General features: G+C 38.0%; 2 protein-coding genes across 2 annotated transcripts; both read right to left on the bottom strand.

Annotated features, from left to right (window-relative positions):
* Positions 1–308: 308 nt before the first annotated feature.
* Positions 309–6018, bottom strand: CCP2 (ubiquitin-fold modifier). The gene is made up of 4 exons (XM_089157162.1): positions 5903–6018; positions 5658–5755; positions 4774–4806; positions 309–605 (listed from the first exon to the last, which is right to left on the bottom strand). Exons 1-4 carry the CDS (start codon positions 5965–5967, stop codon positions 526–528), a joined length of 276 nt encoding a protein of 91 aa, XP_089013288.1. The 5' UTR covers positions 5968–6018; the 3' UTR covers positions 309–525.
* A 3831-nt stretch (positions 6019–9849) lies between these two features.
* On the bottom strand, positions 9850–12327 carry LOC149016049 (pathogenesis-related thaumatin-like protein 3.5). The gene is made up of 3 exons (XM_089155821.1): positions 11986–12327; positions 11240–11903; positions 9850–10069 (listed from the first exon to the last, which is right to left on the bottom strand). Exons 1-3 carry the CDS (start codon positions 12044–12046, stop codon positions 9934–9936), a joined length of 861 nt encoding a protein of 286 aa, XP_089011947.1. The 5' UTR covers positions 12047–12327; the 3' UTR covers positions 9850–9933.
* Positions 12328–12488: the final 161 nt, after the last annotated feature.

Below are 12488 nucleotides of genomic sequence, written 5' to 3'. Positions count from 1 at the left end.
CTATGACAGATCCAGCCAATAGCACCAATTTGTAAACAATACCTACAGAAACAATCATAAAGAATACTGGGCTCGTGAGAAGACAATTAACTGCTGTGAAGTGGGCAAAGCAAAACTAGTGTTCCAAGAGTGGGAAAGAAAAAGGGAACTGGTCTCTGGAACAGAAAACTTACCACCACCTTCTACCTCAAGTTCACTAACCAACTGAAATTTGCAACAAAACTTCGGCTCTCAAAAGTTCTGTTCTCTCCTCTAGCCAAACAAACTAGGCCTTTAGGCACTACTATTTTGCTATTTTTCAAGTAAGATCGATCTAATAGGCATTGTATAAGATCTCATGGAAAATTACTAGGGCATAGAATTTCAATCCAACATTCCAGTTGGCTACAGTAACCATTAATGCATTAAAGGTATTATCTGGTAATTTTCCAATTCTATGCAAGACAGGTTTAACAGATAATTTGCTTCAAGAGCACATCGCCAGTTGACAATGGATTGTGAACTCTCCTGGAGAATGACACATATCTAACAGAATGCCCCATCAGCTCCAACCCTATCGCGAGGAATCAGGCGTAGCTCCGAGCCATGCTTAAGGAAGACATTTCCTGAAGAAATCAACATAATCCTGTATTATTATTATCTAGAGTCCAAGGACTTATAAGCACTTTAAAATACGATCTATCAGATCCATATTTCAATTATTAGGCTAAGCATTACACAGAATCTAGAAGACACTTTAATGAGTGAAGAAGATAAAGAGATAGATGTTGCTGAAAGGCAAAAATTCAATTCGAAATGTTCAAAACGTCATAAATATGACAAAATACTGCAATTAAGAAAAATGATGTGTTTGAAACTACAGGATGTCTTTTCCTCTTTCAGTGTTTCTCTAAATTTCAATGAGAATCAGCTAAGAAAGAGTTTGCAACTGGACTACAAGCCTGGAGAAAAACACCAAAATGGAAGACTAATGGACAAGTGTATAAAACCATAGATTTATGACAGTAAACAATCATATTTAATATATGGTAATGAAGAATATCACTGTCCCAGTTTTTTGTTATCATTATCGTCAAAACCTCTATACTACCATATGCAGCAAGAATTAATGGTCTGAATACAACTATATTGACAAGAGTAAATTTAAGGAAAAATTACAAAATTCACTAATGGTGAGTTTCACTCCACAAAACCAACCATTATACCGTACCTTTGACAAAGATCAAATCAAAGACTGGTGTCAGAAAGATAGTCAAAACAGTATTTGCTGCATGTTATCCTATATGAAATTGACCTTTTTGTAAACACAACACCAAAAAAAAAAAAAAAAAACCCCACCAATTCAACTTTTAACTGTTGTCCCTGCTCTCACCCTTTGACCCCTAAATGAATTTTAACAGGCATCATGCAGGTACAGCAGAAGCAATGGAAGTCTCACTGAACTTTTCTTTCATTTGCTCTTGCCACGTCATCATGCCATCTTCTGCCTTTGCTATCACAGCGGTTGATCTCACCAAGCACTACCATCACCACTGCCACTGCCTCCACCTGAGACCTCCAATGCTCAAGCAGGCCAGCCGCATGATCACCAACACCCTTGCCACTCACAACTCATCCCACACAATTGTTTTGGCCTCACAGCTCACTCATTTGGATTGAAAATATTTTCCTCCCTCTGATTATTGTCTTCCTTTTCTTTTCAAAGCAGAGGTTTGTGTGAGATTCTTCGCTTGTTAGGAAAATTATATAGTTTTACCTAAATACATCTTTAATTCCGTAAGCTGTATGCATATCATCGTGCATGGTACGTTCACTTTTTCTGATTCTGAGAACCACCGAGGTTTTTTTATTTTATTTTATTTTATTTTGGGTATTCATGCATAGATTGCCATTTTGGGTTCAAGGAATAGAATTGCAAGGGAGAAAATTCAGATCAATTAGACAGATAACACAAATAGAGAATTAATCTGGAAAGTACTAGAAAAGAATTTTTAAGTAAACATGTGAAGATAAAGATATGCATGATGGTGTGGTGAAAGGTGTAAGAACTGGAGGGGACCAAGATACAGAATTCCCTATTAAAATTGGGTTACATAGTGCTTACTTGTTTTCACTCATCATGGATTATTTAACTATAGATGTTCAAGATGAGGTTCTTTGGTGAATACTTATGCTATTGATACTATTTTGGTGCAATGAGACAAAAGCAGGGATTAACATCAAGTTGGAGTTACGAAGATCAATATTGAAAGTCCTAACGCTTTAAGCAGACCAAGGATGGTGTGGTTTGTAAGTTTGATTACACTAGAACAAACAATGAGGTAGTGAAAATTTGATGAGAGGGATATTCCACAAAGTGATTATTTTAGGTATCTCAGCCCAATCATAAATAAAGGCATCAATATGGAGGACGATGCTTAACAAAGTACTACAATAGGATGGTTAAAGTGAAGAAGCATGTCCAACTGTTCTGTAGGCGTATCCCTTTGGTTGGAAACTAGGGGTATTTTTTCTCTCTTACGTTTATCTTTTGGGTTTCCCAGTTATTATTTAGGTTTTATGTCCTTGTACTTCGTAATAAGTTAGAGAGTTCAGAGAAATATCATAACTCCTAAGCAGTCTATCTTTTAATTACAGAAATGAAACTTTATTATTATTTTAAAAAAAAGAAGAACAAAACAATAGAAAAAGAGGCTGCCGCATGGAAAGTTTTGTTTTTATCACAGGCTGCCCTCTCCAACAGTCTTACAGCATCTACTCTGCTCCCTTCTTCTTCCTATCTTATTACCTTCCTTCCCTTTGGTTTGTCAAGTGATTCCAATTCAACATACAACTAAGGAAAATATTATAGGACCGTCAAGCCCGCCCATTTAGTGGGATAAGGCTGTTAATGGTTTTAACTAATGAACAAGACAGAGTAGCCATTGGCCCGAAATCTGTGAGAAAGTGTGTGGATATGATACATTGATACCCCTTAACCTCAGAGAGGTTCCAAATCATTCTTCTTCTTCTTGCGATCTGCTTGCAGCTACAAGGTATTATCTAAACAACTCACTGACTAGAGGTTCTATTATTAGATTTCATTCACTGCTTTGCTGATGGTAATCCTCAGATCTGATTCATACCAGTGGGCATCAATATCAGATACTATAGGTCTCATTAACCACTGTTATGCTCTAAAAAACTGCAGCCTGTTTGTGTATGCAACTGAGACTGGGCAACCAAATCAGGGCCAGTTTTGGGGAATTACTGGATAACAAGACACTCCCAAAAAGGAGCACTTAGACCAGAAACTGGGCCAGTTCGAATCACCTGAATTCGTAAAATCATACAAGATACTATTCAATTAATCTAAATCAAGCAATCAGATTTGAACCAGATCAGGAAGGTGGTAAATCCGTCCAGTGTGAACTCGACAAAAGTCTGGAACTGTCTTCATGCTTGGATATGGTTTAATTTGAAGTCTTCTTTCTGTTGCAATTAGTTTTCAAATTTGACACACAGCTAATTACCCCCAATCCTACTACTAGATTTCTCTCATCTTCTGAAGGGTATAGTGTTTCTTCTTTGTAAATTTTAAAGTTTGATCTTCATCTAAGGAGGGTGACATATGGTTCACTTTTTCTGGGACTACCATATTGGAAAACTGTTGTGAGGCTAGGTCTGATGGGCTATTGTGGATCCACTCATGCATTATTATGATAATGAGGAGAAGTATTATCCCTTTCCCTATCACTTTGTCTAAACAACTGCTGACGCAACCACCAACCCCCCCCCTCTTTTTTTTATTCTTTGACTCATCTTGTTCCTCTTCCATTTGTAGTGCTGTGAGTTGTCATGGGAAAGAGTTATATTTGAGGGCTAAAGACACAGAAACTTATAAGAATGAAGAAATGCTTATAAAGAGACTCTAAGGCCAAAGGCCAACAAAAAACTATATGATCAGGTTTTTAGACCAACCATTTGGCTACATTTTCTGTCCTCCTATATCAGGTTCTTTATGATTAATGGTTACTAAGTACAGTTTTTTAATACTATTCTAAACTGATTCATCGACTAGAGTCTTTGTCAGATAGGACTGAAATTCTAGGGACTAGTTTGGTCTCCCTACTACTCAAGCCTTTTCTGACCATTTTATTGCAAGTCACTAAGATTTGTTTCAAATCATAGATGTTGACAATGCATAAAAGCAGAACTGATATATAAATTGATTCACGCATTCTTTCAAGTCTACTATCTGGCTGGTCATCAATTTTCTACTCCCTGCGCCCCCAAAGGACCCACCCACCATTTTTAGCTGTTGGTTGTCACCCACGAAAACTGGTCTCATAGATGTTTGCACATCTTAATGTGTTGGATATCACATTCTACTGAGTCTTTTCTTGCATAATGCATGCACTAGTGAATAGTGATGTTTCAAAACTATACAATGGATGGTTATACCCATAAGGAATTCATTCATGTTCTGTCACACATGAGTGAATACAGTGCACTCATATAAGCCAATGTGATCAAGCAACTGTGGGAGTGCTTGTAGATAGGAACAATTAGCAAATTTCAAATCAAGCACCAAGTTTTCATTACGTTGGGGACAAAAAGAAAACTTAAAATGCACAAAACCTTGTCTGGTATTCCAACAGAATACTGCATTGATATACTTCATGTGAATCCAATTAGACCAAATCTCCCCTCTCCAAACCAACAAAACAAGGAAGGGGAAAAAAAGAAGAAGAAGAAGTATTAATTCCAAGGAAGTTCAACTCTTTGACATACCTGCACTTTGTTGAGGGTTGATACCCACACCATCTGAACACAAAATGAACAAGTCACGTCAAATGTGATTAAATGATGCAAAGCACAAAAACAAGGAATCTTAGACAAATGTAACAAAATTATCCTTTAGAAGATGAAATAAGAAATATATATCTTCGTATAATTTGTTAGTTGAATGGGGCCCAGGGAGCGCGCATGTGCATTGTTTCACATTCAATAAGTAGTCTTTATTAGGTATTATGAACCATGGTTGTAGAATAACTGGGTTTTACAGCTGCAAGTACAAAAGCCAAATGATATGTTTGACAATAGAAATTTTGCTTTCTTATTCACCAATATTCCCACACCATCTCCAGCGACTCCATTCAAAATTATGTTACAATTCTAAGATTCGAAGTTCAGAAATGAATCCCATCAGAAGTCCAATCAAGATAATCAACTCTAACAACTCATATGAATCAAGTGAGCACAACTTAGGGTCTTCATAGCATCACGGCACAAATCGGGGGCAAGTACAACCATATGACATTTCCAGAAAAACCTAGGAAGATGGAAAACGAACTACAGACTTTGTAGGTCTTGCCTTCCCAAAAGAAACTGCACAGCCTATAAATTTCAAACCCTAAGATGATCAAGAAAAAACTAATCCCCGATAAATCTTACTCAACTATTTGTGGATCAACGTAAATCTTCATGATCAGAAACCACTCCCAAATAAAACTATCCCGATTTAATTTCACTAACAACAACAATTCACGCACGAGAGGATGGGAATGGAGGAATAAGTTACAACTCTTCCCATGAACAAAATTTTACACAAATTAAAACAAAAATGCCTAAAAGCAAACACTAGAACCAAAAGAAATCAAGGAAGAATTGTGCACCATTAGTGATGATAGCGCTAGTCTGGGGAGGCACTTTGAATTCTTCTGCGGCAAATTTAAGAACGGCCGTGAAAGGCGCTGCCTCTGGGACGCTAAAACTGGAATTAAATAAACAAAATTTTGAGATCCAAGCAGAAAAAATGAATTAGCTAAGATGATTTTCTTCGAATTTTGTCAACCGAAAATAAAAATAGCAACCCACTTTGAAGATGACATTTTAAAATCTGCAGAAATTCCCGACTTACACTTTGAACGGAAGCTTGGGATCAGAGGTAAGAATGACTTTGAAGGAAACCTTTCCACCCGCCATTGCTGAATTCTAAGAGTCTTTGTTCAGAACCAGAGACAGGAGAGGCATTCTGGTTCTTATATAAATTCCGATTCTCTGCGTATCAATAGTCACGGACAAGTTGCGCCAAAGGAAAACTGGTCCCAAATGAGGGGCATAACTGTAATTGCGATTACAGAACATAGACGGTGGTGATGCATAGCCACACTCTGGCAGGAATTAGGTGATACGGGGACCGCTCACAGGATCACTGTCTGACATTAGGCGTTTCTGTGTAATGCTTGAGTTTAGATTTACTGTCCTTATGCCCAACTAAGGTTTAAAGTATTACTCTAAAAGGCGTATGTATCGAACATTATATGTATATTAGTGTAATTTAATAGAAAGATGTATCGATATATATTGTATTTGTATCGATTGTATCAAATACAAATATATATTGACTAGTATCGTATCATGAGATTCTTAAGCCTTGATCTCAACCATCCTTAGGCATGGTTTTAACATTTCTCATATTTGGGAAGTAGATCTCTAACCCATGAAAAATGAAAAATTAGTTTGCATGTAAAATCAATTTCCATATATATATCCATGTGGGTAATGAAAAAAATTTTAAATTTGGCATGAAACAAAGTTTTTTTTTTTTTTTTTTCTAGCCTCATGGCCATGATAGTCTAGATAAACATCTAGGTAAGTTAGGCTAATTCTAGATAAACTCCTAAGTAGGTTAAGCTGTAAAAGTCAATGTCCATGAGATACCCACCCCGTGGGTAGCTGAAGCCTAACCACTCTAACCACGCGGCCCCCACGAACCACAAACGTGGGGCCCATATTATGTTTTTTTTTGCTTTATTTTTGTTTATTATTATTAATATTTTTTTACTAGCCCCATGGCCATGATATGTCTGGATGACCATCAAGTAGGTTAGGCAAGTCTAGGCAACCCCGCAAGCAGGTGAGGATCCGGACTCGCGGGACATACACTATCATCAAAATCACAGATTTAATCCGTTTTCAGTCCGGTGCAGTTTAGGTTTGCTTTGAGACCACTTATCGATCCGATCTGTTATCAGATTTTTGTAACCGTTATATGCCTCTTTGATCTTGCTTATTGGGCTTAAGGTTCAAACGTACCAACCTCTTTAAATGGTAAAACAAAGTTTGAATTCTCTAGTTAGAAAAGAAGAGAAAAAAAAAAAAAAAATTCAAAAATTCAAAATGTCAATGTAGAAACAAATTACAAAGCTGAAGATGGAGTCTAGGAGAGGTCATGTGATAGCTGAAGCTGAAGCTTCTATGGAGGAACTTGATCAAATTCGCTGGAGTAACGAGAAAATAAAGAAACGGGATGGGGAGGTTGTGCCTACCGAACTTGTGCCCCCTCTTCCTCATCAAGATCTTGTGCAGAAAAGCTTCCCAAAGGAAATCCTACGGATGCTGCTCTTATGCAGGAGGTGGAAGGGTTTGATAAAGAAAGGTTCCAGGTAGTCGGAATTTCTCATTGGAAATCGGACACTGAAGAAGGCAAAGATATGACTGAAAATGAAGAACGACATTGTCTGTCATGCTTGGTCCCTAACGTGGCTATAGCAACCAGGCCCACGAGGAACCGCATAAGACCAGCCTTTACGTGACATAATTAACAAATGCAAGGTGGCAGTTAGGAATCAATGAACTATCTAGAATATGTTGTAACCGACTTATAGATCTGGCCTATTGTATAAAGGCACGAGGTGCAAGGTGGACTGCATCAGGAAAGTTATCTTCTCAATCCTGTCTTCTCTGCATCCTTGTCTCTTCTTCACTTTCTCTATTCTCTTTACTTTCAGATCTTAATTCCAATTGCGTTAGTCGTGACATTGGTCCGACCTACCGAATGGCTGAAGGAATAGCGCAATGGATGAATCATTGAAGCAATTGAACTCAGTCTCATCCAAAGATGGCGGAATTCTGAACACTCTATAGGCTTGGATGATAGAACAGAAGGACTCCACGAGTCAATTGCGAGCATCAGTAATGAAACAGAAGAATACGATGTCACAGCTGGTAGAACAAATTACGGCTCTCAGCTGTCAAAATGTCACATGGTGGAGGATATCCATATTGGATTTCCATTGCTTGGGATATCAGGGTTTGTGGTATGGGACACTACTTACTGATATTCCTAATACTATCATGGCTGCTGGATGACATATTTAAGAAGTCTAAATTACATGGCTAGGAACCCATACATGCTACTATTCTTTTTGGTAGGGGAATTGAAGCCGAATGACCCGTGATAGCAGTGTCGTAAGTATGTCGCATCCTACAGCGGTAGCTAATCCATGTGAAAATTCAATAGTTCACTGTTAATCATGCATTGGTAGGGTTGGATATATTAGGGTTGGACCATAGGCGTCCAAGGAGTGGCTGGGAATCATGAGGGGACATGAGAGCATCCGTCCCAACAATATGTGGATGACCTTAGGGTTAGGGAATGGAGTCCAACAGAGGTAGCCAATCCGTGAAGATTCTTATTCCTAGGTAGAGAAAGATACTGAATTTATTTGGTTGGCACCATAGGGAAAGTATCTAGACTACACATAGTAGGTCACTTTATGACATTGCATTGGATTAGAAACTCTGACATGCGTTAGTACTCATGCCAATGGTCTTGGTGAGAGAGTGTGACCTAAACCCCAGCCATGGTTGGTTGACGAGGACTGAACCCCTTGTTCAGGATTCCAACAGAGGTAACTAGTTCGTGAGGGATTAGACTGACTAGAGCTATCCAAAGGAGGGTGAATTGGTGTTATATCTTAAAGCATCTATGCCGTATTAGAGATTTACATAGTTAGATTTATAGCTGCATCCATATACTTACATATCATTCTTTATATATGTTGTTTACCCAGATATAATGTCGATATGTATGTGAGATGTGTTTCCTTACTAAGTTCGTCAGAACTCATTCCTTTTTGTATGTTGAATTATATTTATACAGATGGGTATATTGAATCAGGAGAAATTTTATATGACTGGAATGACTCTTGTGAAGAAGCTATAGAGGAGCCAAAGGGAAACGGAAATGTATGTCATGAAACCACCTTTGAATGTTTGAAGTGCGCTTGTAGCACCCATTGATGGCAGGAGGAAGCAGATAGTGCGGCATTTTGAGAAGTCAGTGAAGGAAGGCTGAATGACTCTCTTCATTGCTATACTAAAAGAAAAAGCCATCGCCAATGAGAGAACTAAAAAATAACAATCAAAATTAATTTAACTTTTGCTTCCACTAAATATTAATTTTGTAACATATTACTTTTTTCTTTTCTTTTCTTTTCTTTTTTTTTTCCGAGTTTTGGACCCATGTAATTCTTTTTATTTAATTATTTGAATTATTCTTGCTCTTGATTATTATTGCGTGCATTTATTATCGTTGATGATAAACCGTGGATCTTGTGACTGTGAATCACACCCACAAGCTGTCGGGTAGGTGTTCAATTGGGGACTTTTTGACTTTCTTTCAACAAAGGCCGGCTTATTACGCCGCTTACTTAACGTATACGCTTCGCTACGCTTACTCACTTTCTTTCAAGACAAAGAGTCAAACCAGCGAGTGGGGTGTGACATATAAGACCATTTTTCACTTGAATATCAGACTATGCTTGATGAGATCAATCAATTTTGTGCACATGGTAACGATTTTGCAACAAATTTAACACACAATTCACCCGAGGTTTTGGGTATCTAACATACACCCTTGAGGCTTGGATATTTATTTGTCACCCTAAAATGTGTATTTATATATAGATATTGAAAGGTATATACAAAATACACTCTTAGATAGAAAATTTCTCATTAATACACAAATGTGAAATTTTATTAGAAGAACCTAAATGATTTATTAAGAATACGATGGAGGGTTCCTCTGCAATAAAACAAATAAATAGTCTTTGTACACCCTCACAAATCAGAAGAGGGGAAAAATGATACAAGAATTTCATCTATTCAAGACACAATCCATAGATTAATAATCAGCATAAATGCGAGAACTGCAATCCATTGTCTTCCAGCAAGTGATTTTAAGTTGTTTGATCCACTACAAGTGAGTTTGTGATCTTGATATGTGCAAACCCTTCGCTTCCTGCAATTAGTTACAACAATATTTAGTATTCTAATTTTTTAGGTAGAAATTTAAGGCATCTTTCTACAATCATATTATAAAGAATGAAAACTACCATGAGGATGTAGTTGAGGTGTGTGTAAGTTGGCACTGATGAACCTCATGTCAAAAAAAGGAATAAAAACTAAGCGTGCAATTTGGCATTGCTAGCTCGAACTGCACTATGGTCTACCTTGAGCCCGAACAAGGTTTTTGAGCATAAGATCTAATCTCAAAAGCAGGCAAAACCTAGGTCAAGGTAGCCTTGTTTAGGTTTAAGGTCAGGGCAGGTTTAATATTTGACTAGGACAGGCCTGACCTTACCACAGTGTAGGTTATTTTCGGTAGAGGTAGGAGAAATAATATGATAGTATGCAGTGTCAAGGTTAAGTGTCTAACCTAGTTCAACCCAGCCTTAGTATGCGGTGTCAAGGTTAAGTGTCTAACCTAGTTCAGCCGAGCCTTATAGGGTTCGGGTCAGGGTCAAGACTAGGCTATTGTATTTAGGGCCATGTCCCAACCCGACCTTATTTCGAACTTAATGGAAACAATTAGAGTATACTAGCAATAAACTTGTATGCTAAACTTTGTGTCTCTCACACTTCCCTTCCTTTAATGGATAAAGAAGTCATTTTAGATGAGAGAAGATAATACATGGACTGGAAATTTTTCAACTCACATTATTGGATTCTTGACATGTGTCCAATCTCAAAGCAAGATCTTCTATTTTTAATAAATTAGTTAATTTGTGTATGGGCAGGCTGGGTGGAGATGATCCAAATTCTATAGACAGAGGATCTGGACTCAGAACTATACAGAGGATGCGACCAGACCATATACTACTACATGAGTGGGTGTTTCGTTGTATGGGCAGGCTAGGTGGAGAGGATCCAAATTCTATAGGTAGAGGATGTGAGCATAACCAGATTTTAGATGGATACTTTTAACTGGATTACCTGTCTTGCTGGTCGAGCAGACCAAACGGTTTAACCGTTTGAACTACTGAACCAGAGGTGAGACATGGTCCCTCGTACAGTAATTGGATTTACAAACATTGTCCACAAGGTGTTTGAATAAAGAACCAGACTTTCTATCAAATTAACTAACCAGAAATTAACTGTAACATTGTTGAGAAGCTTGATCATCACTTACCTTGATGCACAGAAGGTGACGATGTAATCGGATGACGAGCACGTAAAAATACTGGTTGGATCATCATATGCATAACTATAAGCAGCAGGGCAAGCCTGCTTGAACCTCTTTGAGTAGTAAGTAGGTTGGCAAGTCACTGGGTTCCCATAGATACCATTACAGCAATACTGATCAGTACCAAAAGCATCACAAGCACTCCTGCAACCTATGATTTTCTTGCCAGATTTAACAGCTAGTTCTTGTGGGCAATAAGGTCTCAGATCACCATCACAACCTGCAACAGTACAGTTCCCTTTGCCATTAACAGGACGAACAACTATCGGTAAATTGAATCCGTCGACAAGGCTAACGTCGTAATAATCTTGAGATACAAGTGAAAATTCAGCAAGTGAAGCTGGTGTTTTGCCAGAAGCTATGCATTTGAGTGAACTGCCACAGCTACCAGTTTCGCAAGTGCCATTTCCATTTTCATCAAAATTACAACCGGTTCGACCCCATATCCGGCCAGACCATCCAACTGGAGCGGTGAAGACAACTGATTTGCCTGATTTTAGAGCAAAGCCACCACCATCAAAGCTATCACCAGGTGTGACTGCAGGCCAGATTGTTTCTGTGCAAGCATTTATGATGGTGAAAACTCTTACTGATTCAATGAGTTTTCCTCCTGTACATCAAAATGAAATAAAATCACATATACAGCACAAGGTGAGGTTCACAGATTAGATTGATATGATGATGAGTCTTACCTGAGGTAACCAGAGTTGCCACTAAAACCAGACTTGAAAGAAATCTCAGAAGGCCCATCATTTGGGTTGAAAGGTGAGCACTAGAAACAGAAGATGAAAGCCTGAATGGATACAGAGAAGAGGAGATAAAAGGAGGTGGAGAAGAATACGTGTGGGAGAGAGTGAATCAAACAAACTGATCGTTCAAAGAAAAAAAAAATCCAGCTGAGCTACCTTTCTTCCATGGGTCAGATACATAATTCCTATGGAAACAAAACCATTTCAGGTGGAAGTTCTTCTTTTAATTTGTTTGCCAAACTACTTTTTCACCTGGGTATCAGACGAAGCTTGATGAATCAAACAACTTTGTGCATATGATGAAGCAATTTTTTTTTTGGTAGAATATGATGAAGCAATTTATAAGCTTGCTGAAAATGAAGCTTTAAAGTTTGGATCCGGAATGGACAGGATTTGATCTCCAAGAACCCTATTGGGGATGATTGGAATCTGAGTTGATCATGGAA

The sequence above is a fragment of the Hakea prostrata genome, chromosome 5 (assembly GCF_041222555.1).
Source record: "Hakea prostrata isolate BN-2017 chromosome 5, UWA_Hpros_2, whole genome shotgun sequence".
NCBI lineage: Eukaryota > Viridiplantae > Streptophyta > Magnoliopsida > Proteales > Proteaceae > Hakea > Hakea prostrata.
The sequence above is the reverse complement of the archived record's forward strand: the minus strand, read 5'-3'. Positions and strand labels throughout refer to the sequence as shown.

Bases quoted from the DNA above. Each gene is read 5' to 3' on its own strand.
- CCP2 (XM_089157162.1), bottom strand. From the start codon at position 5,967: ATGGCGGGTGGAAAGGTTTCCTTCAAAGTCATTCTTACCTCTGATCCC. The intron at 5,756-5,902 runs GTAAGTCGGGAA...ATTTAATTCCAG, and splicing joins CCCAAGCTTCCGTTCAAAGT to TTTTAGCGTCCCAGAGGCAG. The intron at 606-4,773 runs GTATGTCAAAGA...TGATTTCTTCAG, and splicing joins CAACCCTCAACAAAGTGCAG to GAAATGTCTTCCTTAAGCAT.
- LOC149016049 (XM_089155821.1), bottom strand. From the start codon at position 12,046: ATGATGGGCCTTCTGAGATTTCTTTCAAGTCTGGTTTTAGTGGCAACT. The intron at 11,904-11,985 runs GTAAGACTCATC...TTTGATGTACAG, and splicing joins GGCAACTCTGGTTACCTCAG to GAGGAAAACTCATTGAATCA. The intron at 10,070-11,239 runs GTAAGTGATGAT...AACTAATTGCAG, and splicing joins GTCACCTTCTGTGCATCAAG to GAAGCGAAGGGTTTGCACAT.